Raw genomic sequence first — 24,115 nt, 5'->3', positions numbered from 1 at the left:
CTTTGCATGGTATGCTGGGAAGGAGACATGATGGTTGCAGGTGGTGTGGTTTGACATGGCAGATAAAGGGGAAACAAGACCGATGATGTGCGAATAGGTTACTGGAGCACATCATGAGGGATCAAGCATACACATGGCGTTGAGCAATGCACGAAGGGGCGGACAAGATGCAGGGTGGACCATGGATGCAGTCGGATAATTTCGACTGGGTCGGACTAGACAGTCTGATGGATCGACGTGGATGTCGGTCAAAGCAGAAGATGGCGATGATTTCAGTGACGACGACATAGGAGCGTAATACTGATTGCAGCCAACTTTTGGGCGTGGAAACACGTGGTGCAGGCCTGAGCGCTTGTACGGCTTCAACAAACTATGACGCAGGGTTGATTCAAGGTAGTGCACACATGAGAGCTTGAAGTCGACAGGGCGCGGGGTAGCACGACCAGCTACATGAAGTCATGTTGAAGGTGGAGCTGGAGTCTAGCGGAAGATTTCACTCTGAACTGATGGAGGGGCTACGACGTAAATGCATGGAGAGTCGAAGCCTATTTCAGCGGGTAGCGAGAGACACGTGGATCGGACTGGGTACCAGTGGTCTGATGGAGACGTGATACTCAGCGCAGGTCGGTGATGATCGGTGGTTCTCTGCAGTGGGGGTTGAGTGGTGTAGGTTCGCGACCTTGGGAAACTCGACCAGGACATCAGAGGCTCGACGCGGTAATAGCGGCGAGGCGTGCGGTAAGCACGGGACATAGCGACATGCCAAGACACTGGTGATCAGACATGTTGTCACACAAAGTGTGTAAAGTGTGATGAAGCAGTGTTGATGAGTACCAGAATGAAGTTGGTGACTGGGTCTATCGGTGCTAGTTGATGGACAGGAGTTGACCATGGAGAATCTGAGAAAGTGATGGAAAGTCTGAATTGTCATAAGGGAAGAGAGTACATGGTTGTATATTCTGTGGGGTTCAGTGCACATGGCAAAGTTCGGATGACAAGTACAGAAGGAGGCGGCGTGCTATAGCTGTGGGACATGTCAGAGACTATCCGGGAAAAAGGGTGAGACAACTGTGAATTTGACTTAGGGTGACACAAGGCGACGATGAAATTCCTTCAAGTTTCAGACGAACGGTCAAGAAAGAGCGAGGATGTTGAGTTCAGGTAACTCTTATATATGGCATTCAATATGTGGGTTGTTCACTTTCACGCAGGTAGTGATCAGTGTGTAATGGTGTTGAACGGATACTCCGGAAGTTGGAAGCACAAAGTAGAGTAATAAGGAACTTAACTTTGCTCGAGGATTGACTGTGAAGAAGACGAGAAGGGACTGCAGTTGCAGGTGGAGTCACATGAAGTCTGGGAGTAGCAGTGGTGCTCATGGCGTATCTCAAGTCCAATGTACATGGAAGTTTGACGCATGGATGAACTCAAGGTGGTGGAGAATATTCGCCAAGGTGGAGTTTGTTAGAGTTGTGTCGAATATTGTGTACAAAGTAGGTTACAATTGGACTTGTAGTTGTATTGTGTTTAGATAGGATATGGAGTCGTGTCCAAGTAGGACACTTGTATCCTTGGCCTCTCATATATAGCGAGGTTAGACACACGATGTAACCTATGCGAACATAATAGCACATGTATGCGGGGGGGGGGGGGCGTGTGCCGCCGCCCGGGCGGCCAGGGTGCGGTATTGTGACGGTGTCACGGGGAGGAGCGCCCGTAGTCATGCCCCGGGGATGTAGCCATATCGGTGAACCTCGTTAACAAATCTCGGTGTCGTGCTCGTGTGATTGCTTGGTCCTCGGATGATCAACGAAGTGCCTCCGATTATTCTAACAGCCGACATTGTTCCCACCATCGCCGTTGCCACAGAAGTCTGGATGCCACACCCGCCACCAATCACCATTCGCCGGTCCCGCTCATCGACGCCAAGCTCCGAAGACGAAGCCCCCAAGAGGGAATACGACATCAAGGCGCCACCATCGTCCGATCACTGATCAAGGTTTCCGACGGAGAGGCCGAAACAGCCAGATCCGTGGAGGAGGGGTGGGAGAACAAGCAACGATGCCTTCAAGAAGGTCAACGACGGCCGCAGCCGCCGCCATCGCTGGTCACGGCACGAGATCAAGACATGGTTTTCACCAAGCTCCACACCACCTCGGTCGCACATCATCCCGCATTGACATCGGCAAGCCACCCAAACATCACCATCATCGAAGCAGCCCGTCGACGAAGAAGCATCAAGGCCCGTCGCAGCCAAGCGCACCTCGGAGAGACCACCGACATCCGGATACCAGATCCGCATTACACGCCGCTAGAGCGCCCATCGTCGTCGCCATGGGCCTCCGATCCGTGCACACCGATGGACATCCACGCGATGCCAGACCGTGCAGGCACACATCAACCGCGCCCCTCGCAGCCGAAGCCGCCGCTTGAGTGTCGTACATGCCGCTCAAGCTCGCACCCTGGGCTGCCCAGCCGCGCCGCGTGACCAGGCCACGCACGCACACCTACGACATTGCCTCTTCACGCCATTGCAGCACACTGCCGCACAATGCCCTACAACCCACGAGGTCTTCCGCCACGACGCCCACCGCCGCCAGGACCGAGATCCGCCAGGGATCTGGCCGGAGGCACGCCGGCCCGCCACCGCCTAATCTGGCCTTGTCGCAGCCACCAAGCCGCAGACACACACCAGGTCGCCGTCGTGCCCCCATCAAGGGCCCCAGACAACACCCTGAACAAGCGCTGGCGCGCCGCTAGCCCCCGCCATAGGCCAGCACCCCCGCGTGCGAAGCCATCCGGCACCGGCCATGGACCACGGAGAGAAGGCCCCGTCGCCAGCCCTTTCGGCCGAGCGTCGCCGGGCGGCCCTGTCGATCGGCGGCGAGGGAGGCAGGCCGAGGAGAGGGGGAGGAGGCGGCGGGGTAGGGTTCCCTTGGGGGCGCTCACGGGAGCGCCACGAGAGGAGGTTTGGCTTTACACTACTTGTATTGTCTAAATTGACGATTCTGGCTGTATTTGTCATTTTAGAGATTTCACTACGGACTACGTACGGATATATATAGATATAATTTAAAGTGTAGGTTATTCCTTTTGATTTGTATGTAGTTCGTATTTAAAACTTTAGAAAGATAAATATTTAGGGACGGAGGGAGTAATATATTTGTAATATTTGTTGCTTAGAGGGTGCTTGGATACGTTTTAGTCCCATGACTAAAAATAGTGGGACTAAAACTTGCTAGCATCACCAATGCTTGGATCCAAATACTAAAGAGACTAAAATCAAGTTAATGAGCATTTATTATCCTCCAAACCCTTCAATCAAGAACTCGCATGTGTTATAGAAGAGGAGTTAAATGAGAACACAGAGGACTAATCCACATTTTAATAGGAGTACCCCTCACGAAATTTTTTTAGTTTCAACACTAGTTTTAGCCCCTTTTAGTCAGGGGTGTTTGAAACTTTAGCCTCTTAAAAAGACTATTTTTAGTCAGACTAAAATAACTTTCTTAGATCCAAGCACCCTCTTAACCTCTTAGGCACACGCCAACCTAGATGGCCAAGGCCAAAGGGTCAATGCCAGCGCCATTTCAGTACAACCCATATGGATCTCAAATGATTTGATAGTATTTTTTATGATCTAATTTTTTTTTGTGAATACAACTTACTATTTCTTTTCAGAGCGAAAATTAAATATGGAGGTAGATTTTTCTAATCTTTTTTCCTTCAAATATGGACAATGATTAGGAGCACGCCAACTGCTAGTGGAGGGGGGGGGGGGGGGGGGGATCTGACCTGATTGAACATTTTATATGTTCCAAACAGGCAAGGCGTGTACAACGATGTCCAAACGAAAAATAATAATTTTTTGCTGAACAACTTGGCTAAAAGTAGCGCGTGCTTGTCAAGCTTACACAAATGGCACTTTGGTTCTAATAAACGAGCTTCTTCATGATTCATACCCCGGTAAACAAAGCAAAGCGTGTGATTCTTGCTGCTTTTATTCGTAAATGAGCTCACGCGACCCGTACATAACCCACATGTTGAACTCGTTATGGAAACCTAATCCTCGGTCCCGGAAGCAACACGAACACGTATGTACGGTCCATGGCGGTGGCGCCAACCACACGCTTGTAGTACGTATTAACGGAGACGAGCCGCCGGCCCTCAGCCGATTTTTCAGAAGGGCATGCACCAGTTGTACACCCCAATTGCCTAAAGGCTAAATATGCATGTGTCGTTTTTGCTCTTTCATTGCACAAAGTCAGAAACGAAAGAATGCTTGTAGAGTTCCTGCTCCGCCCGCCAAATTGGTACGATCTCGACGTACGCAGGCTCTATCTTAGCCGGTTGACCAGCACGCCAACTGAGATCTCCCCGTATGGAAACAGTTTTTTTTTCAGCGCAGTGTCAACACATACAGTTGAGTATGACACGAGTGCAATACAAGTGATCACGTACAAGCTTGATCAGAGCGCGTGTACAACGGTCCTATCTTAAGAGTGTCACATTCATTATAAGAGATAAGTCTAAAAGATGATCCACTGTAGACTTTTTTTTATCATCTCTAAACTACATATAAGATTTAAAATAAAACTATCTTATCAGCCATTGTACATGTTCTCATTAGCTTCTAACGGCCCATATAGTTTTCTTTATCTAATTGACCCTCACAAGGAAAATAATAATTGATCGAAGTGACGATACCATCCAATAATTAACGGCGCAACGAAGCAGCGCTCGCCGCGTGCCCACTGTTGGGTGATCAGACAGCAGCCGTCGAGTCCCACACCCATTCCCAATAATGAATAGAAATATTCTATTAAAACCGACAAAATCAAGAAAGGAGAACCGTTCTTTAAAAGGAAAAGAAAGAAAAAGGAATCAATCAAATCAGATCCCTGGATCGATTGGGATCCACATGTCGGAACGTCGTGGCTCCCACGGCATCAGCCTCGTTTCTGTCTCTGATCGCCTCCACAGGATATATATACCCGCCGCTGCTCGCCTCCCTCTTCTCCAACCTCGCACTCAAAGCTTCTTCTTCTTCTCCTCCCTTTCGGTTTCGGCTTTCCTTCCGACGCTGGTCGATCGTTTGCTCTGTGAGTTGTGGGAACGACAGATCGCTCCATGGGTAACCGCCAGAAGCTGCTCAACTTCCTCCGGCCGGACCCCGCGGTGGCCGCATGCTCGCCGAGGTCCTTCTCCTCCTCTTCCGCATCCGTGTCAGACGACGATAGCTACAGCTCCTCGCCGTCGCGCTACGGCGGCTCCTCGACCCCGCCCACGCCCAAGTCGCCGTGGGCGCACCTCCCGGGCCTCGCCGCCGAACCGGGGGCCACGGGGCTCATCGCGTCGCTGGAAAAGGAGGACGGCCACGTCTACTCGCTGGCGGCGACCGGGGACGTTCTTTACACCGGAACCGACTCTCGGAACGTGCGCGTGTGGCGGGACCAGCGCGAGCTCGCCGGGTTCAGGACCGCCAGCGGCCTCGTCAAGGCCATCGTCGTCGCCGATGACGGCCGCATCTTCACCGGCCACCAGGACGGCAAGGTGCGTGTGTGGCGCGCCGACGCGGACAACCCCGCCGCGCACCACCAGGTGGGCTCGCTCCCGAAGCTCAGGGACTACCTCAAGAGCGCCGTCAACCCCGCCAGCTACGTCGAGACGCAGCGCAAGGGCCGCCACCGCGCGGTGTGGCTTCGGCACTCGGACGCCGTGTCGTCCCTCAGCCTCGACGAGGGCGCCGGGCTGCTCTACTCGGCCTCGTGGGACAGGACCTTCAAGGTGTGGCGCGTGTCGGACTCCAAGTGCCTCGAGTCCGTCAGCGCGCACGACGACGCCGTCAACACCGTGGCCGCCGCCGGGTTCGACAGCGTCGTGTTCACCGGGTCGGCCGACGGCACCGTCAAGGTGTGGCGGCGGGAGCCTGCCGCGAAGAAGGGCGACGCGACGAAGCATGTCCTGGAGAAGGTGCTCAGGAAGGGCGAGGGCGCGGTCACCGCCATCGCCGTGTCGACCGAGGACCGCGTCGTGTACGCGGGCTCCTCGGACGGGCTGGTCACCTACTGGTACTGGGTCGACGGCGAGGCGAGATACGGCGGCGTGCTCAAGGGCCACAAGATGGCGGTGATGTGCCTGGCGGTGGCCGGCAACGTCGTCGTCAGCGGCTCGGCCGACCGGACCCTCTGTGCGTGGCGCCGCGACGGCGCAGAGCACGCCTGTCTAGGCGTGCTGGCCGGACACGCCGGGCCCGTGAAGTGCGTCGCCATGGACGAGGAGGCGGCCGCCGGTCCGGGCGGCGACCGGCGGTTCGTGGTGTACAGCGGGAGCCTGGACGGGTCGGTCAAGGTGTGGCGCCTGTCGGAAGCGCCAGAGCCGCCGGTGACGGAGCGCACGGCAGGACCACCGTCGCAGGCGTGGAGAGGCCGGCCGGCCACGGCGCCGTCGTACGAGACGACGGCGGAGCAGAAGCGCGTGGCAGCTGCGTGAGGGCGAAGCAACCGGGCCCGTACGTGCGCGCATGGAAGGAAACAATGTGGTGGCCACACGTGTACTCGAGCAGATCGTACTAGAGTGTACAGATACGTAGAACCAGTACGAGTTGTGCATGCGTGTATGTTGAGGTGGGAAATCAGATTGTGCGGCTGTTGACGGGGAGACATGGGCGGTGGGTTGACAGTGAGAGGTCACGGGCCACGTCAAATTCGGTTGACGTGAGAGGGAAAATGGTTTTGCGTGGGTGAATTTGGTTGTAACCACTGCGATGGATGTCGTGCAACAAAGGTGTGCATCAAAGTTTCCCTGAAAAAATTGTGTGCGTTGAAGGAGCTTGCACGCATTAATTAGCAACATGGTAAAAATCTTGAATCGCAGCGATGATGCTTGGTAGAAAGAGAGAAAACATGGCGTAAATTAGAGAGTCGTCGTCGCTTTCTTGTGTTTCACTTTCGACTTTGGAGGGTGCTCACCGGCCGGGCTCCCGTGGAACAGGAGTTCCCGTGGCCGCCGAGGATGCCGTCTGTAGCAGTGCAGATCGTGAGCAGGTAGATAGCGCCGACCAAGGGAAGCTGGCGGGGCATCGTGCCAGCCACACCCATCCTTTTCGGGGACTCCGTTCGTCCGGTGGTTCACATGTGAGCTTGAGGCCGGGCGCCGGCCGGGGGGTGTATCACGGCAAATATCCCGCGGCAGACATGGCTAGCGTGAAGGATTCCAAACCACCGCGACGAGGATGTGTCCGTAGCCTGGACCTAGCAAGTAACAACCGTGCACGTAGTTTCTGCCTAGTTTTGTTTTAATTTTTTTTAATCTATTCACCAATTGTGATGGTAGTACAAAGACCATCAAACCTTAAAAATACGTTCAGATCCATAGACCATCTAATAACAACTGAAAACATTGAAACGAGTCGAAGGCGCGCTGCCGCCGGGGACGAAGCTATATTTTTTCCGATGGGGGCATGTCTATGACAGTGGGGTCATCTTTCTTAAATGAATAATGATTAATGTTAAATTAATGAAGGATTTTTTTTAATTTCATTGGGGTCAATTAACCCTAATGCACACAAGGCAGCTTCGTCCGTGGATGTCGTCATCGCCCCTCCGTCTTCGAAGCCTGGCAAGCCTTGTTGTAGTAGACAGTCAGAAAATCGTCATGCTAAGGCCCCATAGAACCAGCGCGCCAGAACATCAACCGTCATCGACGAAGAGAAGAGTAGAACAAAAGTATCCAAGTTATGTGAGGTCTTGCGTGACAGGTCGGCAGGGAGGCACACCAAAGAGCTATGTCACCATCCCAAGTTGTGTCATATGTCGCCCCACGTCGTGTCGTCCGCCGCCACCGCCCGACATCGACCCCGGTGAAAGCAGCAACCGCTCCAGTGTCAGGCTCCCGCGGCAACTTCGCGCCCACAAAAGTTGTTGCTGTCCATCCTCTGGCACCCGCGGACAACCCGGATGTGTAAGGATGATATGAGGGGTTCGGTTGGGTCACTATTTTTTTCTCTTTCCTGTCCGACCAATGACGGGACGCGTCCGCGGACATATGAAGGGTCATTTGAGACGTCCAGTTGTAGATGATCTAACTGTGCAAATTTCCATCAATATACTTCCTTTCATGTGAGAGACACAAGAAAGACAAATACATGCAAAAAATGGGCTTGTTTTCTTTTGCTGTTTTTGAAGACATAATTTTGACTTTTTTGCAGTATTTCCTCTGTAAACTAATATAAATGCAGTTAAATTACTATTTTAGCGATCTGAACGTTTTTATGTTAGTTTATGGAGGGAGTATAATATAGTGTATTATGAAATTTAACATGTACTTAGACCACATGCATGCATGTTGATGTTAAAAAGGTAAACAAATCAAGAAAAATTAGGCCGAGCTAGCTACAAAGAAGTGTGCAGGCATTCACTGAAGTCTTGACTCGCAGGCCTGTTCTAAGAAACCAAAAGAAAGAGTATTTGTGCACCATCATCATATGCTAAACCCTTAGCTAGCACTTGTGTCGAATCCTCGGCCGTAGACACGTCGAACGACCACGCACACCCTACTGGCCGTCTCCTTCACTAATTCGTCAGCATTTTTTGGACTTATATATATACGTAGATCATTTGTACAAGTACATGTAAGGGCCATTTTCCGTTTTGGTGCAACGGCTAGCCGCACCTGTCCCGTCGCCGTTCATATACATATGTCTACGTGAACGTGACGACATTTTAGTTGGCGGAGGCCGGTTGCATTCGTTTTTTGTGTGCGTCAACGTTTGACGTCCCAAGCGGCATGGGGCACTCACCTACATCCACCATTGCACCACCGTTGCATGAGCACGTACTCAGCGTTGGCTGTGCCGGAATGTTGAGTTTTTTTATCTACTCCTTTTAGGCCTGTCCATGTCCCCATCTGTAATGCTTCTAGATCTCACTCGTGATTTTTTTAAAGTTAGTTGATGAATGATCTCACTGTTTCGTCAATATTTAAGGGTGCGTAGCCGTGTTGAACAGTTGCCTAATTTAAGGGTGGCCATGAGACCCTTTTTGTTTCTTTTTAGAAGGATCGACATGGGTTCCAACTTCCAAGTTCCAACCCAACTTCCTCTCTCAGAAAATTTCTAACCCAAAGGTACACACGGTATTCCTTTTTTCCCTCATGTATATTGCTTTTAACGAGTGTGGTGTGCGTGTCCACTGGTCGGGCAACAAGTGCGCACTCAGTTTGCACTAGAGGCGAATACGTGTTGAACAAAATATGACCGGGTGTCAAAGTTGCCTTGAGTACCGCGGTCCTACCACCAAGTTAATTAGTTGCGCTAATCGAAAGCCGAAAGGGGGAGAAAACGATGGAAGCTGCCCGGCCGTGCTTAAAATCGATCATGTCCAACATATCCGACGCCGGAGCAAAAACTATCCTCGCTAATTTAGGGAGCCAGCAAGATGCTTTTATGATCATCAGCTAGTAATAATCATATAAATCCGTTCAAAAACACTCAAACATTGTCCAATTGTTTAAACCTGCTAGGGATCGACGTATGATATCAGTGAGATCGTTCAGATCGCCAGCTAATAGCACCAGGGGTTAGTTTACGCTTCGGTGTCGATCTCGCGACGTAAGCTCATATATTTTGCGAGTAGCTTTGCAACGTGGATCGATCGACCTGGATTTGTCAACTGACAGGAGAGAAGAACGTGACCAACTGATGGAGCCAACGCTTTTGACTGGGCTCGTAGCTTAATTTGCCACCGAATTTGTGTCAATCGCTCGGGCGAGGAGCAGCCGCAAAACGGCAGTGGAAAGCATGCACTCTTGTCGTCCTCAGCGCAATGAAAAAAGTGAACTGTGGATCGGTAATAGAGAGCGATAATTATAGGCAGTGGTGAAGGCAGGAATATTTTTTCAGGTGTGGCAGAATTTATGAACAAAAAACCATATATAATGTAACTATGCAAGAGCTCGCAAAAATGCTATCTATGTACAACTTTATGTTCAGAAAATACAACCGAAATGCAGAAGTTTTGTATTGACACTCAAAATATATATCTCACTAGATGGAGTTTCTTCTTACTCAATGAAAATGACATGGATGACCAATCACAAATTTATCGTCTATATTAACTACACGAACATAAAGGATATCTGCAAATTATAGAAACAATAGATAAATCATGAATTGAAATAGTATCATAGAAAACACATTATAAAAGTTCGGTTAGTTAGAAAGTATACATTTCCATGAGGAGGTTTTACTTTTATTAAGCAGACAGAGAAGTTTTCTGGTCAAAAGAGGTTCGGTTCTGTAGGCCTAATCTCTGGAATTGTTTTGCTAAATATAATCATTAGTAATTTTGTTACGTACAGGCTGTGTACTTTTTTTTATAAGGGGCATGTGCACTGCACTCAAGCCACATGCTGAGATGGCCGGCTGGATGCATGGCTCAGCTAAAATCAAACACGTATTACAGGAATATGCTGGTGTATTTGCATCAAATTTTAGGTGTAGCGGGCGCCAAATCTTACCAGATTGCTGGCTTCGCCCTGATTATAGGTAAAGTAGTCTTTGGTCAATGGATACAAACGCATGGCCAGCCGTACGGCGTGTTTAATTACTACTCGACCGTGCGGTTATTATATGTGAGTGCCCTTGGATTCGTATATATGGTTCGTCATGGTGCACATCGAGAGCTAATGACACCATATTTTTGTTTACTCTATCTGTCAATATTTCGTGGCATATACGGATCCCCATTTTTGTTACTGTTTGCGAGTAGCTTTGCAACGTGGATCGCTCGATTTGGACTTGTCTGTTAGGAGGAGACAAGAACATGATCAATCGAGCAGCTGGTATCCGTGACAAGATCTACCACTAATTGACCGTGCTTTTGATGGAGTCGCCCATTTTGAAATGACACTAAACTCGTTTCATTTGGTTGGGCCTTGGAACATGGAGCCGCCGCAAAACTATGGATTTTTATTCTTGAGAAAAACAAAACTATGGAAAGGTGTCAAAAAATGGCTGGACCGAGTTTTTTTCTTTCTAAGGGTCAGCCGTAGCTTATATTCATATATCATAAACAGAGAGCAGTGGTAAAAGTAACAAAGGCAGAGATCCTAGGATCAAGGATGTAAGAAGAAGAAGGAAAAAAACAGATGGCCCGTAGGCCTTCAGATAAGCGTTCCCCTAAGGGACTCTCTAAACATCTAGTCCCGGTTTGTTTCCATATATCGAGATTCATACGGATAGAACGTCATGCTCGCCGGCTTCTTTCCTATTTAAGGTGCAGCGGATTCTCTCTTGCCAAATTTACCATAAAATCAGCATTGTGATGGTCTTCAATCCCTTCGTGAAGGTTGGGTTGGCCTCTGCGGTCATGAGCATCGTCTTCTCCAAAAAGCTCTGGCTGGTTACCTCAGCCATTAACTGAAAGGGCCTGCAGCCTCACTATTATGCTACCTCGGTCCAAATTGTTTTAGAGAATTTGCACTGCCAGAACATTAGGTCCAAAATGGTTCCTCACTTGTGAATCTGCTGCTGGACGATTGCTCCAAAAATGCTAGGGACCAACTCTGTTGGGACAAACCCGCCGGCGACGAACGGCGAGTAGCCCTCCAACAACGACGAATTCCTAGCGAAGGTAGAGGACAATGAACATAAGACATTTGGTAATCGCGACGAACGTCACAACCGCGGAACCACATATATTTTGGCATCTATTCAACTCAAGCTGGAAGGCATACATGAAGACTGCCGAGCGCACATATATACACTCCGGGCTACGTCCCTTTCCCCTTCTTAGCGACACCACACTCTCGCCCTTTATATAAGCAGGACATGTCGGTAAGCTACTAATCTAAGGCCCTGTTTGTTTCACTTAGACTAGACTAAAAAAAGTCTCTTTTAGTCCTTATGTAACCAAACGGAAGAAACTTTTTCTTAAATGACTAGACAAAAACTTTAATGAAAGGACTTTTTTTCTTTAGTCTATGGGACTAGAAAAAGTCTAGTTATTTGAAAAACAAACACCCCCTAACATTACCTAGCACTCACGCACACACACAAACAATGAAACAACTACCTGATCCTATCTCTACTGCCACGAACTTCCGACCTACATGCACACATACCGCAACGAGCAGGCATTCCATGCACTAGCAAACAAACATCACGCACGCACAGCCCGGTCAACACGAGCCTGCACACTCCGGCCGCACGCACTCGACGCGCTCCAACACGCACAAAGCGACTGGCCTACAACAGATCACCAACGGCCTCGGACTCGACCAAGACCTACACGATGGACACGAACTCGTCAGCACGTACTCACGCGCCATCACCAGAAGGTAGGGGACAGATAACGCCCTCTGCTCTCTTTCCTTCTTCGCAGAACCGTGGGCAGTACATTGTTTCCATGCGCGCACGCACCATTGCTTCGACTTCACGCAGCTGCCACGAGCACGCGCTTCAGCTCCGGCGTCTGGTGCAGCGCCAGCGCCCACTCTTCCGCGTACGGCGCCTGAGCCGACTGGCCTCTCCACACCTGTGACGGCTGCGCCCGTGCTGCTGCCGTGCGCTCCGTCACCGGCACTGTCGTGCCCGGCCCTGCTTCCGCGTCCGACAGCCGCCACACCTTGACCGACCCGTCCAGGCTCCCGCTGTACACCACGAACCGCCGATCGCCGCCCGGACCGGCGGCCGCCTCCTCGTCCATGGCGGCGCACTTCACGGGCCCAGTGTGTCCGGCCAGCACGCCTAGACATGCGTGCTCTGCCCCGTCGCGGCGCCACGCGCAGAGGGTCCGGTCGGCCGAGCCGCTGACGACGACGTTGCCGGCCACCGCCAGGCACATCACCGCCATCTTGTGGCCCTTGAGCACGCCGCCGTATCTCGCCTCACCGTCCGCCCAGTACCAGTAGGTGACCAGCCCGTCCGACGAGCCCGCGTACACGACGCGGTCCTCGGGCGACACGGCGATGGCGGTCACCGCGCCCTCGCCCTTCCTGAGCACCTTCTCCAGGACATGCTCCGTCGCGTCTCCCTTCTTCGCGGCAGGCTCCCGCCGCCACACCTTGACGGTGCCGTCGGCCGACCCGGTGAACACGACGCTGTCGAACCCGGCGGCGGCCACGGTGTTGACGGCGTCGTCGTGCGCGCTGACGGACTCGAGGCACTTGGAGTCCGACACGCGCCACACCTTGAAGGTCCTGTCCCACGAGGCCGAGTAGAGCAGCCCGGCGCCCTCGTCGAGGCTGAGGGAGGACACGGCGTCCGAGTGCCGAAGCCACACCGCGCGATGGCGCCCCCGGCGCTGCGTCTCGACGTAGCTGGTGGGGTTGACGGCGCTCTTGAGGTAGTCCCTGAGCTTCGGGAGCGACCCCACCTGGCGGTGCGCGGCGGGGTTGCCCGCGTCGGCGCGCCACACGCGCACCTTGCCGTCCTGGTGGCCGGTGAAGATGCGGCCGTCGTCGGCGACGACGATGGCCTTGACGAGGCCGCTGGCGGTCCTGAACCCGGCGAGCTCGCGCTGATCCCGCCACACGCGCACGTTCCGAGAGTCGGTTCCGGTGTAAAGAACGTCCCCGGTGGCCGCCAGCGAGTAGACGTGGCCGTCCTCCTTGACCAGCGACGCGATGAGCCCCGTGGCCTCATGTTGGGCAGAGGCGCCCCCGGCAGCGAGCCCCGGGAGGTGCGCCCACGGCGACTTGGGCGTGGGCGGGGTCGAGGAGCCGCCGTAGCGCCACGGCGAGGAGCTGTAGCCGTCGTCGTCTGACACGGATGCGGAAGAGGAGGAGAAGGACCTCGGCGAGCATGCGGCCACCGCGGGGTCCGGCCGGAGGAAGTTGAGCAGCTTCTGGTGGTTACCCATCTGTGGATGCCACAACTCACACAGCAAACAATCGATCGATCAGCCCCTGGGTGGATGTGCACTGCGTCGAGCGGCAGGGTCCTTTATATGGCGAGAGGAAGGGGAGCCGAATATGGAATGAGCTGCGTCGGAAGGAAAGCCGAGACCGAAAGGGAGGAGAAGAAGAAGAAGCTTTGAGTGCGAGGTTGGAGAAGAGGGAGGTGAGCAGCGGCGGTATATATATCGCGTGGAGGCGATCAGAGACAGAAACGAGGCTGATGCCACGACGTTCCGACAGGTGGATCCCTATCGATCCTGATGAAACGAGGCTGATTTGATTGATTCTTTTTTCCTTGCTTTTCCTTTTAAAGAAGGGTTCTGCTTTCTTGTTTTTGTCTGTTTTAATAGAATATTTCTATTCATTATTGGGAATGGGTCTGGGACTCGGCGCCTGGTGTCTGATCACCCAACAGTGGGCACGCGGCGAGCGCTGCTTGGGTGGCAGGACTATTGTGCCGTTAATTATTGGATGATGATTTCGTCACGTCGATTTTGTCCTTGAAGAAAATCTCAGTGTTGTATCAGCTGTCCTGGTGAGGGTCAACTGGATAAATAAAGAAAACTATCGGCCATTCCATTGCAACGCTACTGGCCAAATTTATACAGGTTGTAACGAATAGGTATCAATAGTTAAATTTTTTGTATGTCAGTATCATTTCAGAGATTAATTGTTGTAATACGGACTGACAGACGTATAAACGCATATAAACACGTATCTGACATGCCTGGCCCGCATGTCAGGCGACACGGTGGCGTACACGGACCGCGTCGCTGATCGAACCGGCTCGATCGCTCACTGGGTCTCGTCCGATCCGGGTCGATCTGGAACGAACCCAAGAACCCTAGCCTTGCTCTCCCCTCTCCCTCTCTGCGCGGCTCTCCAGCGATGGCGGCGGTGACTCCCAGCGGCGGTGACGTTGCGGGCGGGTACGGAGACCTTTCCGGCCTCGGGCTAGATGACCACGTAGGTCTGGCTGTGGACGACGGCGGCTCCAGTTCGAACCACTCCTCCGGTGGTGAGGATTTGGAGGAGGCGGCGGCGCTGTCCATGGAGGACAGGGTGAAGATGGCAGAGATCTGGGTGGCCAACCCTACCAGTAGCCATCACTGGACCAGTGGTGCTGGTGGCGGCGTGATGTAAGTGCCCCTCCACTATCCCTCTTTCTGCCTAATTATTTGCTTATCTGAATCCGAGAGTAGGGAGAAAAATCTATGGTTATTTCCTTATCTGAATTTATTTATGTGAACTGTAGTTTGCATGATGCTGTTTGGGAACTTCGGGTTCACTTTGATTCCGAGTCAAATATTGATACGAAGCTATGTAGCTCGTATGTTACATTTCTGAACCTATAAGCAATGTTGCAAACACAAGATTTTTATTTCTCTGATGAGCTATACCACATGAGTAATTTAGGAATTGATTGATACAGACATCAGACAGCAGCAACTGAAGAAGGAATATAAGGACACTTTAGTTCTCAATTTGCTAGTGAGGGCAACACCAACATCAGATGTTAGTAATGTCATTAATGTGTGTCATAGAGAGGAAAAATTAGCAGCAATAGTGTATCAACCACCTATTCTGTATGATCTCTGTGAGCCTGCAATTCTTGCTGTTGATCCAGAAGGTGTTGTTTTTCATAGCAGTCCTATTGAACCTACTGCTGTGTGCACCCAAGAGAGCATAAATTTGAGAAATGGCAATCTCAAATTTATAATGGAGGAAGAGCCAGTGTTTGAGCAGGCACATAATAATAGTGATGAATCTGAGGATGCATATGACAGTGACAACAATTCAGATAACAACTCAAAATTAGCAGAGGAAGAAGATGTAGATCAATCTGAGGATGAAGATTCAGAAGAAGATTCAGATGAGGAACAATTACATTATGAGGGTGACACTGAGGTTGAGGATTTGTTTGAGCAGGATGAGGAGGATGTCAATGTTTTTGCAAGAAAAGAGGCTCCAATGCAAAAAAAAACTGCAAAAGGAGGAAGAAACTTGAAGTTAGGAAAGGCCCCACTACTAGGTCACATTCAAGCGTGTTAGAGGAGGTGATACCTGATTTCATTCCTTCAGCGGATGAAGAAGATGATTTGTTGTTGTTTGAGGATGAAGATGATGGACATGAGCCAACCTCATTTGTGCTACCTAAAGGGAGGAAGCGTAGGGCCAAGAAAAGGAAACCAAGGATCTGGTACAATGACAAACTTGAGCAACCACATCAGCAGTTATGTCTGTACATGTGCTTTAAGGATCAAGATCAATTCAGAGAAGCTTTGTTGAGCTTGCACATCACACATGCCAGACACTTCAGGTATCACAGAAACTCAGACCAAAGGATCATTGCTTGTTGTAAGCAAGAGCAGTGCCAGTTTTGCATAGTTGCTGCAATTATCAAAGGGGAAAAGACTTTTGCTATTAAGAAAATAAGGCTGGAGCACACTTGCCCTACCAACACAGAGAAATCAAGGATTAGTGCAAAGTGGCTTGCAAAGACCTATGAGTCATTGTTCAGGTCTCATCCCACCACTAGCATACAGATTTTGATGGACAACTGCACGGAGAAGTATGGTGTTGATGTAGTGTGACAGCCCGATGCCGACGTTCCAGAAGATTCCCCTTCTATTCTGTTTTCGTCGTGTGTCGTATTTTATTTGTCGCATCATCATCGCATCATGCACATCATCCGCATTGCATCGGCACCCCGTTGCCACAAGTTTTCAAAACTTAATTCCGTTGTTAGTTGTCGGTTCTCGTCGTTGCTCGTTCTAAGCCCGTTCACACATGCACGCGCCCGCGGCATCGTCGAAACCCTGTTTTGAAAGTGTGCGTAAGACTTTCTCTGATTGGGGTAGAAAAATCCATGGGATTTTTCTGTGTATTTACTTTTAGCTTTTGAGTAAATTAGTTCGCGTGATATTTTGCCGTGATGCCCTTTTGTTTATTTCGTAGGATTTATTCCGTGCTTCGTTTAACGGATTTGTCAACTAGAGAGTTGTTCTTGGATGTTTAGTCTAGCCCCTGGTATTTTTAGTTGCAATAGAAATGCATGTTTAGGTGTGGTTTGCTTGCTCTCAAGTTGCTAGAAATAGTGCTGATTTGGAGGAGCTGAAATATTTCCAAGTCTGAGATCTATTATATTTTGTTGCTGTCTTGTCTTGCTTGTATCTTGTGATCTGTAGCTCTTTTGAGGTTGGTCCAATGGAGTTAGTTGTACCCCTTGTGTTTCTCTAGCATGCTGTGAATTTTCATGCCATTTGGAGTCCTGTAGCTTATGGTTTTGCTGCTGTCAATATGGCTTCAGACCGAAAACTGCAAATTCATAAACTGCTATTTTCACTAAGTCTGAAATAGTGTGTGGGAAGCCATTTTGTGACTTTCTTTACCTAGTGATCCACGATGACATGCTAGTTGTTGTTGGTTGTACGTTGTAGTGCTTCTTGCCCTCTTTGGTGTCATGTCTTGCTTGAGCATATCGGAGTTGTGTAGCTCGTAGTTGTGGGGTGCAGAAAGTGCTATGTGGTTCATTTTGTCAGATTGTAGTGATTTCTTGTTTTGCTCGTAGTTGTTGATCCGTAGCTCCGTTTTGATCGTGTCCTACGTGAAACTTGCTTAGAATCTCGTGTAGTTTCATTTTATCTTTTTGGTTGTATGTTTTGAAGTGCTCGTGACCGTCGTTGCACACATATTGCATTCATGCCATCATATCTTGCGGTGCTTGTAACTTTTGAACCGTGGCTCCGTTGGAGATGATATCTATGCGTAAATTGCTTGAAATGACGCATAGAATCACGTGAACCTATTTGTTTTGCTGTTTAACAACTAATTAAATGTGTTAGTTCATATCTGGACAGAATTGTAAATTAACATGTGAGGTCGTCTCGGAGATGCTATATGTCATTTCCGACCTAATTTAAAATGCCTAGATAGGTAGTTTAATTACGCTTCACCTCTTACCATGTTTAACTACATTTCATGTTGCCGTGTATCTAATCGGGATAGAACTAAATAATTAATGCGGAGTTTCGTCAATATGCAATTCGTTGCATATTGAACTTCACTTAATGTGTAGTGTTTGTTTGTGTGATTTGCCATGTCGTGACTTGCATGTAATTAGCTGCTCATGCAACATTTGTGTTGTGCATCGTGTGGTGAATTCCGTTTATTGATTTGTGTTTCCGGTTTGCTTCGTCTCTATAGAGTTCCGCAGCGTGCCGGATTGTGAGGACCCGTTTGACTACGTCGCTTCGTCTGCTTCACGGAGGCATTCTTCCTCCAAGCGGGATCTCACGCAAGATGACCATTTCCCCAGATACCATTACTATCATTGCCATGCTAGTTATTTCGATGCTATCGATTTTGTCTCGTTGCTTACCACATGTTAAATATCAGCCTCTCAACAATGCCATGAAAACTTTCAACCTATTCGACCTAGGAAACCACTGATTGGCTATGTTACCGCTTGCTTAACCCTGTGTAGCGTTGCTAGTTGTAGGTGCAGTTGCTTCCATGTGATTACATGGGTTCCTTGTTATATCACCCTATTAATGTTATTTAATTTAATGCACCTATATACTTGGTAAAAGGTGGAAGGCTCGGCCTTTCTAGCCTGGTGTTTTGTTCCACCTTTGCCCCCTTAGTTTTCGGCTACCGGTGTTATGTTCCATAAATGAGCGCTCCTAACACGATCGACATTGTTATGGGGACCCCCTTGATAATTCGTTTTAGATTAAAGTTGGTCTGGCAAGGCCCAACTTTGGTACTACATTTGCCTAATCAGCTAATAAAATTGCATAGGGACTTTCTGGACCCCGAGGATAATTTAATCAACCCCCGGGCCAGTGCTCCTCATGAGTGTTCGTCCAAATTGGCAGACTACGGGGCCACCGCGGGGCAACCCGAGGTTTGGTTCTCCTAGTGTGACCCATCCGTCGTGTCCTGAGAACGAGGTACGCGACTCCTATCGGGATCGTCGACACGTCGGGCGGCCTTGCTGGATTAGTTTTACCTTTGACGAGATATCTTGTGCATCGGGATTCCGGTGATGCTTTGGGTAATCTCAGAGTTGAGGTTTTCCACTAGGGAATCCGACGAGATCGCGAGCTTTGTGATTGAGGATTTCTATGCGGCTTGTGGTAATTTGTGATGGACTACTTGGAGCACCCCTGCAGGGTTAAATCTTTTCGAAAAGCCGTGCCCGCAGTTATGTGGCAACGTGGAAACTTTGTTTAACGCTGGTTCTAGATAACTTGAAGTTAATTAATTAAAATATGCCAACTGAGTGCGTAACCATGACTGTCTCTTTCGTGAGTTCCTTCTCCGATAAAGGACACGGTGGGGTTATGTCTGGCGCAGGTAGGTGTTCAGGATCATTCATTTGATCAACCGTAGTTCACGTCCGTTATGCGTAGATCTTCCCCCTCTTATTTCTTATACTCATAAGTTTAGGCACCAAATATATGCTAGCCGTTGCTACAACCTCACCACTTAACCATACCTCACCCATTAAGCTTTGCTAGTCTTGATACCTTTGGAAATGAGATTGCTGAGTCCCCTGTGGCTCACAGATTACTTGGCGCGAGCGCGTTGATTGTTCATTTGGAGTTGCTTCTTCTTCTTCTTCGTCATCGATCTAGGATGGGTTCTAGGCCGGCAGCCTGGGATAGCAAGGATGGGCGTCGTTCTTCTTTTCTCGTTTGTTTTCGTCCGTAGTCGGACCCTGCTCTTACCCTTGATGATTATGTAATGTACTGATTTGACTCTGATGTAGCTTGTGGTGGGTGTAAGCCAATTCTATTATATATCTCTTCTTTTCAGTACATGTACTTGTAACGATATCCATTCTTCCGACACGACGAGATGCGCTTCTATCCCTGACGAGGCCCTCATGCCAAATTGAGGATAGGGTCGCATCTTGGGCGTGACAAGTTGGTATCAGAGCAGAACCGACCTAGGAGCCCCTTGATTGATCGAACTTGGCCGAGTCGAGTCTAGTGAAAAACTACTTTGTGTCTAGTTATATATCGGAGAGTAGGATTCTTTTTTCTCCTCTTCTATGCTCTGGTGAGGAATCTTGACGTAATAATTTAATTCTACTCCTCTTCTCACTCAAACTTTTTTTAGGATCATGCGGATATTTTTGGAATCTATATGATGCCGATGTGACGGGGTTCTGTCTTGGTGCCTCCTATCTGCTTTGAGTTTCAGGGGAGTTGAGCTCGAGGGGATTCTTGAGCACATCGTTATCATTCAGATTTCTTAATGTCTCAGAACGAAGGATGTTCCTAATTGCTTCAATACTAGTAGTGGCGAGATAACCCCGATGTCCCCAGTACTGGTGCAGATTGTTCGGGAGTACTGCCATACTTTGTATTGTTGTGATCACGACGGTCTGTTGTAGATGAAGGTCCGAGATTCTGGTTGTGTGTTGACGGATGTGATACAGGTGACGGGTTAGTATAGGAGTTGTGTGATATTAATCCTTGTATCCGTGTACCAGATTGCATGACCAGATATTTCGGGAATTCTTAGGTGGGAATTCAAGTAGTTGCTTATAGGACAATCTTCCAACAAATGCATGATGTTAGGTTGGGGTTCGACATCTAGTGGATTCGTTTGTTCGCAGTCGACTTACAGCGGTACACGTTGTGTCTTAAAGAGTCCTTGTAGCTTGCTAGGACTCGGGGACGCTTCGTATGTCGGGTGCACTGCCTTGCACTTGATGGCTACTGTAAAATCGAGCCCGTGCGATCCTGTCCACGAAAATATCGGACGAAATCTTTCTCATGAGTTTGTTCTGGCTAATTGCAAGCCGTAACTTTGTTTTGTTGAATGTGGTAATTCGTGTTGCTTTTCGATGTCAAGTGGTGATTTTAGATCTTTCCTAATCTGTGTTCTCATATTTTTATGTGAATGCAAATTATTTGCTCAATGAGATCGTCTTATCAATTCTTTTCAACTGGAGTCATCGTATCAATTCTTTTCAATCGGTGTGCTTCTCTGCAACTGAATTCAATCTTCTCCAGTTTTTGCAGATCATTCTCTCAATTCTTTCCGGAGTTCATCTGATCTGTCTCAAGTTGTCTTTGTTTTCCCCGTCCTCCCACCCTTTTTCTTTGGTGATTGGTTTTCATCCAAGAGTTTTCTTTTCATTGTGCTTCCGCTGTCTGTTCTTTTCTCTCTTACCCGGTGATTCATTGTGAAGATTCTCAGGAGATTCATGTCATATTTGTTCATTCTTGTCATCCTTACCGGTGAATTTAATTCAGTATCCGTGTCATCATGTCCTTTTCATCCTTGTTAATTCTTTCCTATATTGGAAATTCTTATGAGCCTATCTTGTTACTAATTCCTCTCTCTTTCTATCCGGAGTGTTAAAGATATTTCAGGTGTTCTGGTTTTCAATCCTTCAGTTATTTCGAGGTGCTAACCTCATCTAGTTTTCTTTTTACCGGTGCAATATCTCTCTTTCTAGCAATTTTTCTAACGGTGGTTTCTTTGAGTGGGCCCATAACCCACCGGTTTTTCCCAGGATCTGTTATAGCTCTTGTAATCTTCCAGAGATCTTTAATTCTTTTCAACTATGACGTAAGTATGAATTTCATCAGTCATATCCCTTATTCAAGTTCTATTTGAATTAATTCTCATACATGCTCAACCTTTCATTCTTCTTTATTCCGGAGTGTCTCATTATCCTTGGTGGTGTTCGTCTCATCATTCTCTTCTTTGAAGACCGAAGGAGTGTTTCTCTCAATCTTGCTTCATTCTCTTGGATATTCATCATTTCAGCCTTGTGTTATCATCTGGAATTGTTTCCGATCATGAGTGATTAATTTCTTGCTATCCGGTGCTTCTCTGAGTTGTTTTTATTTCTCGTTCCTCCGAAGGCCATCATTTTAGAAGATTCTTCGTTCTTAGCTTTCAGCTTTCATCCTCAAATCTTCTCAATTGTTGCCTCTTCGTCCGTCTCTCGATTATCCGATGCCTTGTTCTAGTTTTCTCTCAGGTGGCTCATGATCTCTTCATTCTCATGTATCTCCATTAATTCGCGGTGTTCCCATTCAATTGTGAATTCTTACCGGTGCTTCCTTCAATTATGCTTCAAGTGGTCTTACCTATCTCTCTCTTCAAGTTTCTTTCAAGAAGAATAAGTTGTATGCTAAATCCGTTGCTTGTCATCAATTTAACTTGATGAAGGATGAGCATAACATAATTATTATTCTTGTTCTTCCTTCTTCCAAGAGATTTCAATTCTTCTTCCGGAGTGGCTCATAATATCAATTCCTTTTCCTCAAGTGTTCTTATCTTTCTTTTCCGGAGTTCCAAGTTTTCTCAAGTATCTCTTCGTGAAGCCTCATCGAAGTCCTTGCAAGGCTTCAATCTTATTCTTTCATCCTTCTTATCTTTGCATCATCCTTTTGATACGGAGGCTCGTCATGGTGGTTCTTCAAGGATGTGATTCATTTTCAAGTGTTCTTCAACATTCCTGTTGGAGTACCTCAAGTGTTCTTTCTCTTGCATTTCCAATGCGTTTGTTCTTCCTTTATCCTTCGAGGTGGTATTATAGCATTTTGTTAGTGTAGGAGACTCGAAAAGATTCCTTTCAAGAATGAGATAATTAAACCCACCAATTCTATGATCATGAGATATTTCAACCCATGATTTCTTCATTGAGCTATCTTGGTTTGGATTTCACCTAGAGCTTTTCCTATGGATTGTTGCTATCATGGTGCTTGTCATTGATCCAAGTTCTCAACGTATCCTCTTGGTGAAATAATTGTTCATATCTTGTTTCTCCCAATCAATCCTTGTTTCTTTTAGTGGTTGGTTGTGACCTCATAAATGCTGAGATGATTTTCATAAGCCCATTACTATCTTGTTCTTCGTTGTTGTTTTCCATCTACTACGTCAATTCTCTATCCGGAGGCTCTTCAATTATATTGTGATGATAGTGTTATTCTTTTCTTCATTCTCTTCTTCCGTATGAGCTAGTTCATATTCTCTTGTTCCGGAGGCATTGTGATGTTGCTCTTTTGGATCTATCATGTTATTCTATCAAGATTGTGGTGTTCCCTTGTTATATTTAGTTGTTGGTTGTGAATATTGTCAATTTCTCCCATCTTATCGAATTTTTTGTCCCATTTTCCTACCGAAGTTCTGCCAAATTTTTTCGTGAATTCTTGCTCCTTTCTCATATCATTCCTCATCGCCTTGCAACTTTCAAGGATCATTGGTTTCACTCGTTTGTCAAAGAAGCAATTAAATTTTTACCTCTTGCTTTCTCATCCTCTCCCCCTTTCATTCTTGGATCTCGGGCGAGATCCTCTTGTAGTGTAGGAGACTTGTGACAGCCCGATGCCGACGTTCCAGAAGATTCCCCTTCTATTCCGTTTTCGTCGTGTGTCGTATTTTATTTGTCGCATCATGCACATGATCTGCATTGCATCGACACCCCGTTGCCGCAAGTTTTCAAAACTTGCATCCGTTGATAGTTGCCGGTTCTCGTCGTTGTTCGTTCTGAGCCCGTTCACACACGCACGCGCCCGCAGCATCGTCGAAACCCCGTTTTAAAAGTGTGCATAAGACTTTCTCTGCTTGGGTTGGAATTTGACGTGCGGTCTTATTTTAATATAGTTAGTCCGCCTGTCAAATTTTGTCGCAATCGGAGTCCGTCTGATACCCGAACGGTCGACCGTAGCGGCACCATCTTCGGTTATTCGTGGGATGTGATTCGATGTTTTAAATTGTGTTTCCGCGCCGCACTACTTCCCTCTCATCTCTGCCTAAGCCACTCTGCACGACCCATCTAGCCAAACCTAAACCTAGGACACTTCCGGGACCGTCCGATCTCGATCGAACGGCCCGAAAACGGTCTCTATCCCTAAACCTAGCCCCTCTTGCTATAAAAAGGAAGGCTAGCCCTTTCTAATCTGGCCTAACCCTAGCCTCCTTGGGATCCGCGCCCAGCCAACCAGCTCCCCGCCGCCTCCTTCCCTGTCTCCTTCCTCGCGCGGCCCTCCCAGCCCAGATCGGGGTCCGCCCGAGCCCATCTGGGCCCGGATCAGCCCGTCGTCGCGCCTGCAGCCCGAGCCGTGCGCTCGCCCCTGCTCCTCCCGAGCTGCTTCCACAGCCGCAGGAGGCCGTCCTCGTTGCTAGTCCCCTCCGGCTGCCGCATCAATTTGGCACGAAGGCCTCGTCAGGGATAGAAGCG

General features: G+C 48.7%; 2 protein-coding genes across 2 annotated transcripts; one reads left to right on the top strand and one right to left on the bottom strand.

The window, feature by feature from the left end:
• Nucleotides 1-5,027: 5,027 nt before the first annotated feature.
• On the top strand, nucleotides 5,028-6,827 carry LOC123451113 (protein JINGUBANG-like). Its single transcript, XM_045128121.1, has one exon. The coding sequence runs from the start codon at nucleotides 5,131-5,133 to the stop codon at nucleotides 6,490-6,492; it is 1,362 nt and encodes a 453-aa protein (XP_044984056.1). The 5' UTR covers nucleotides 5,028-5,130; the 3' UTR covers nucleotides 6,493-6,827.
• A 5,125-nt stretch (nucleotides 6,828-11,952) lies between these two features.
• On the bottom strand, nucleotides 11,953-14,363 carry LOC123451112 (protein JINGUBANG-like). The gene has a single exon (XM_045128120.1). The coding sequence runs from the start codon at nucleotides 13,860-13,862 to the stop codon at nucleotides 12,435-12,437; it is 1,428 nt and encodes a 475-aa protein (XP_044984055.1). The 5' UTR covers nucleotides 13,863-14,363; the 3' UTR covers nucleotides 11,953-12,434.
• Between the last annotated feature and the right edge of the window lie 9,752 nt (nucleotides 14,364-24,115).

This window comes from Hordeum vulgare, chromosome 4H (genome assembly GCF_904849725.1).
Source record: "Hordeum vulgare subsp. vulgare chromosome 4H, MorexV3_pseudomolecules_assembly, whole genome shotgun sequence".
Taxonomy (NCBI): Eukaryota; Viridiplantae; Streptophyta; class Magnoliopsida; order Poales; family Poaceae; genus Hordeum; species Hordeum vulgare.
Note: the sequence above shows the minus strand (reverse complement) of the source record. Positions and strands in the feature narration are given on the sequence as shown.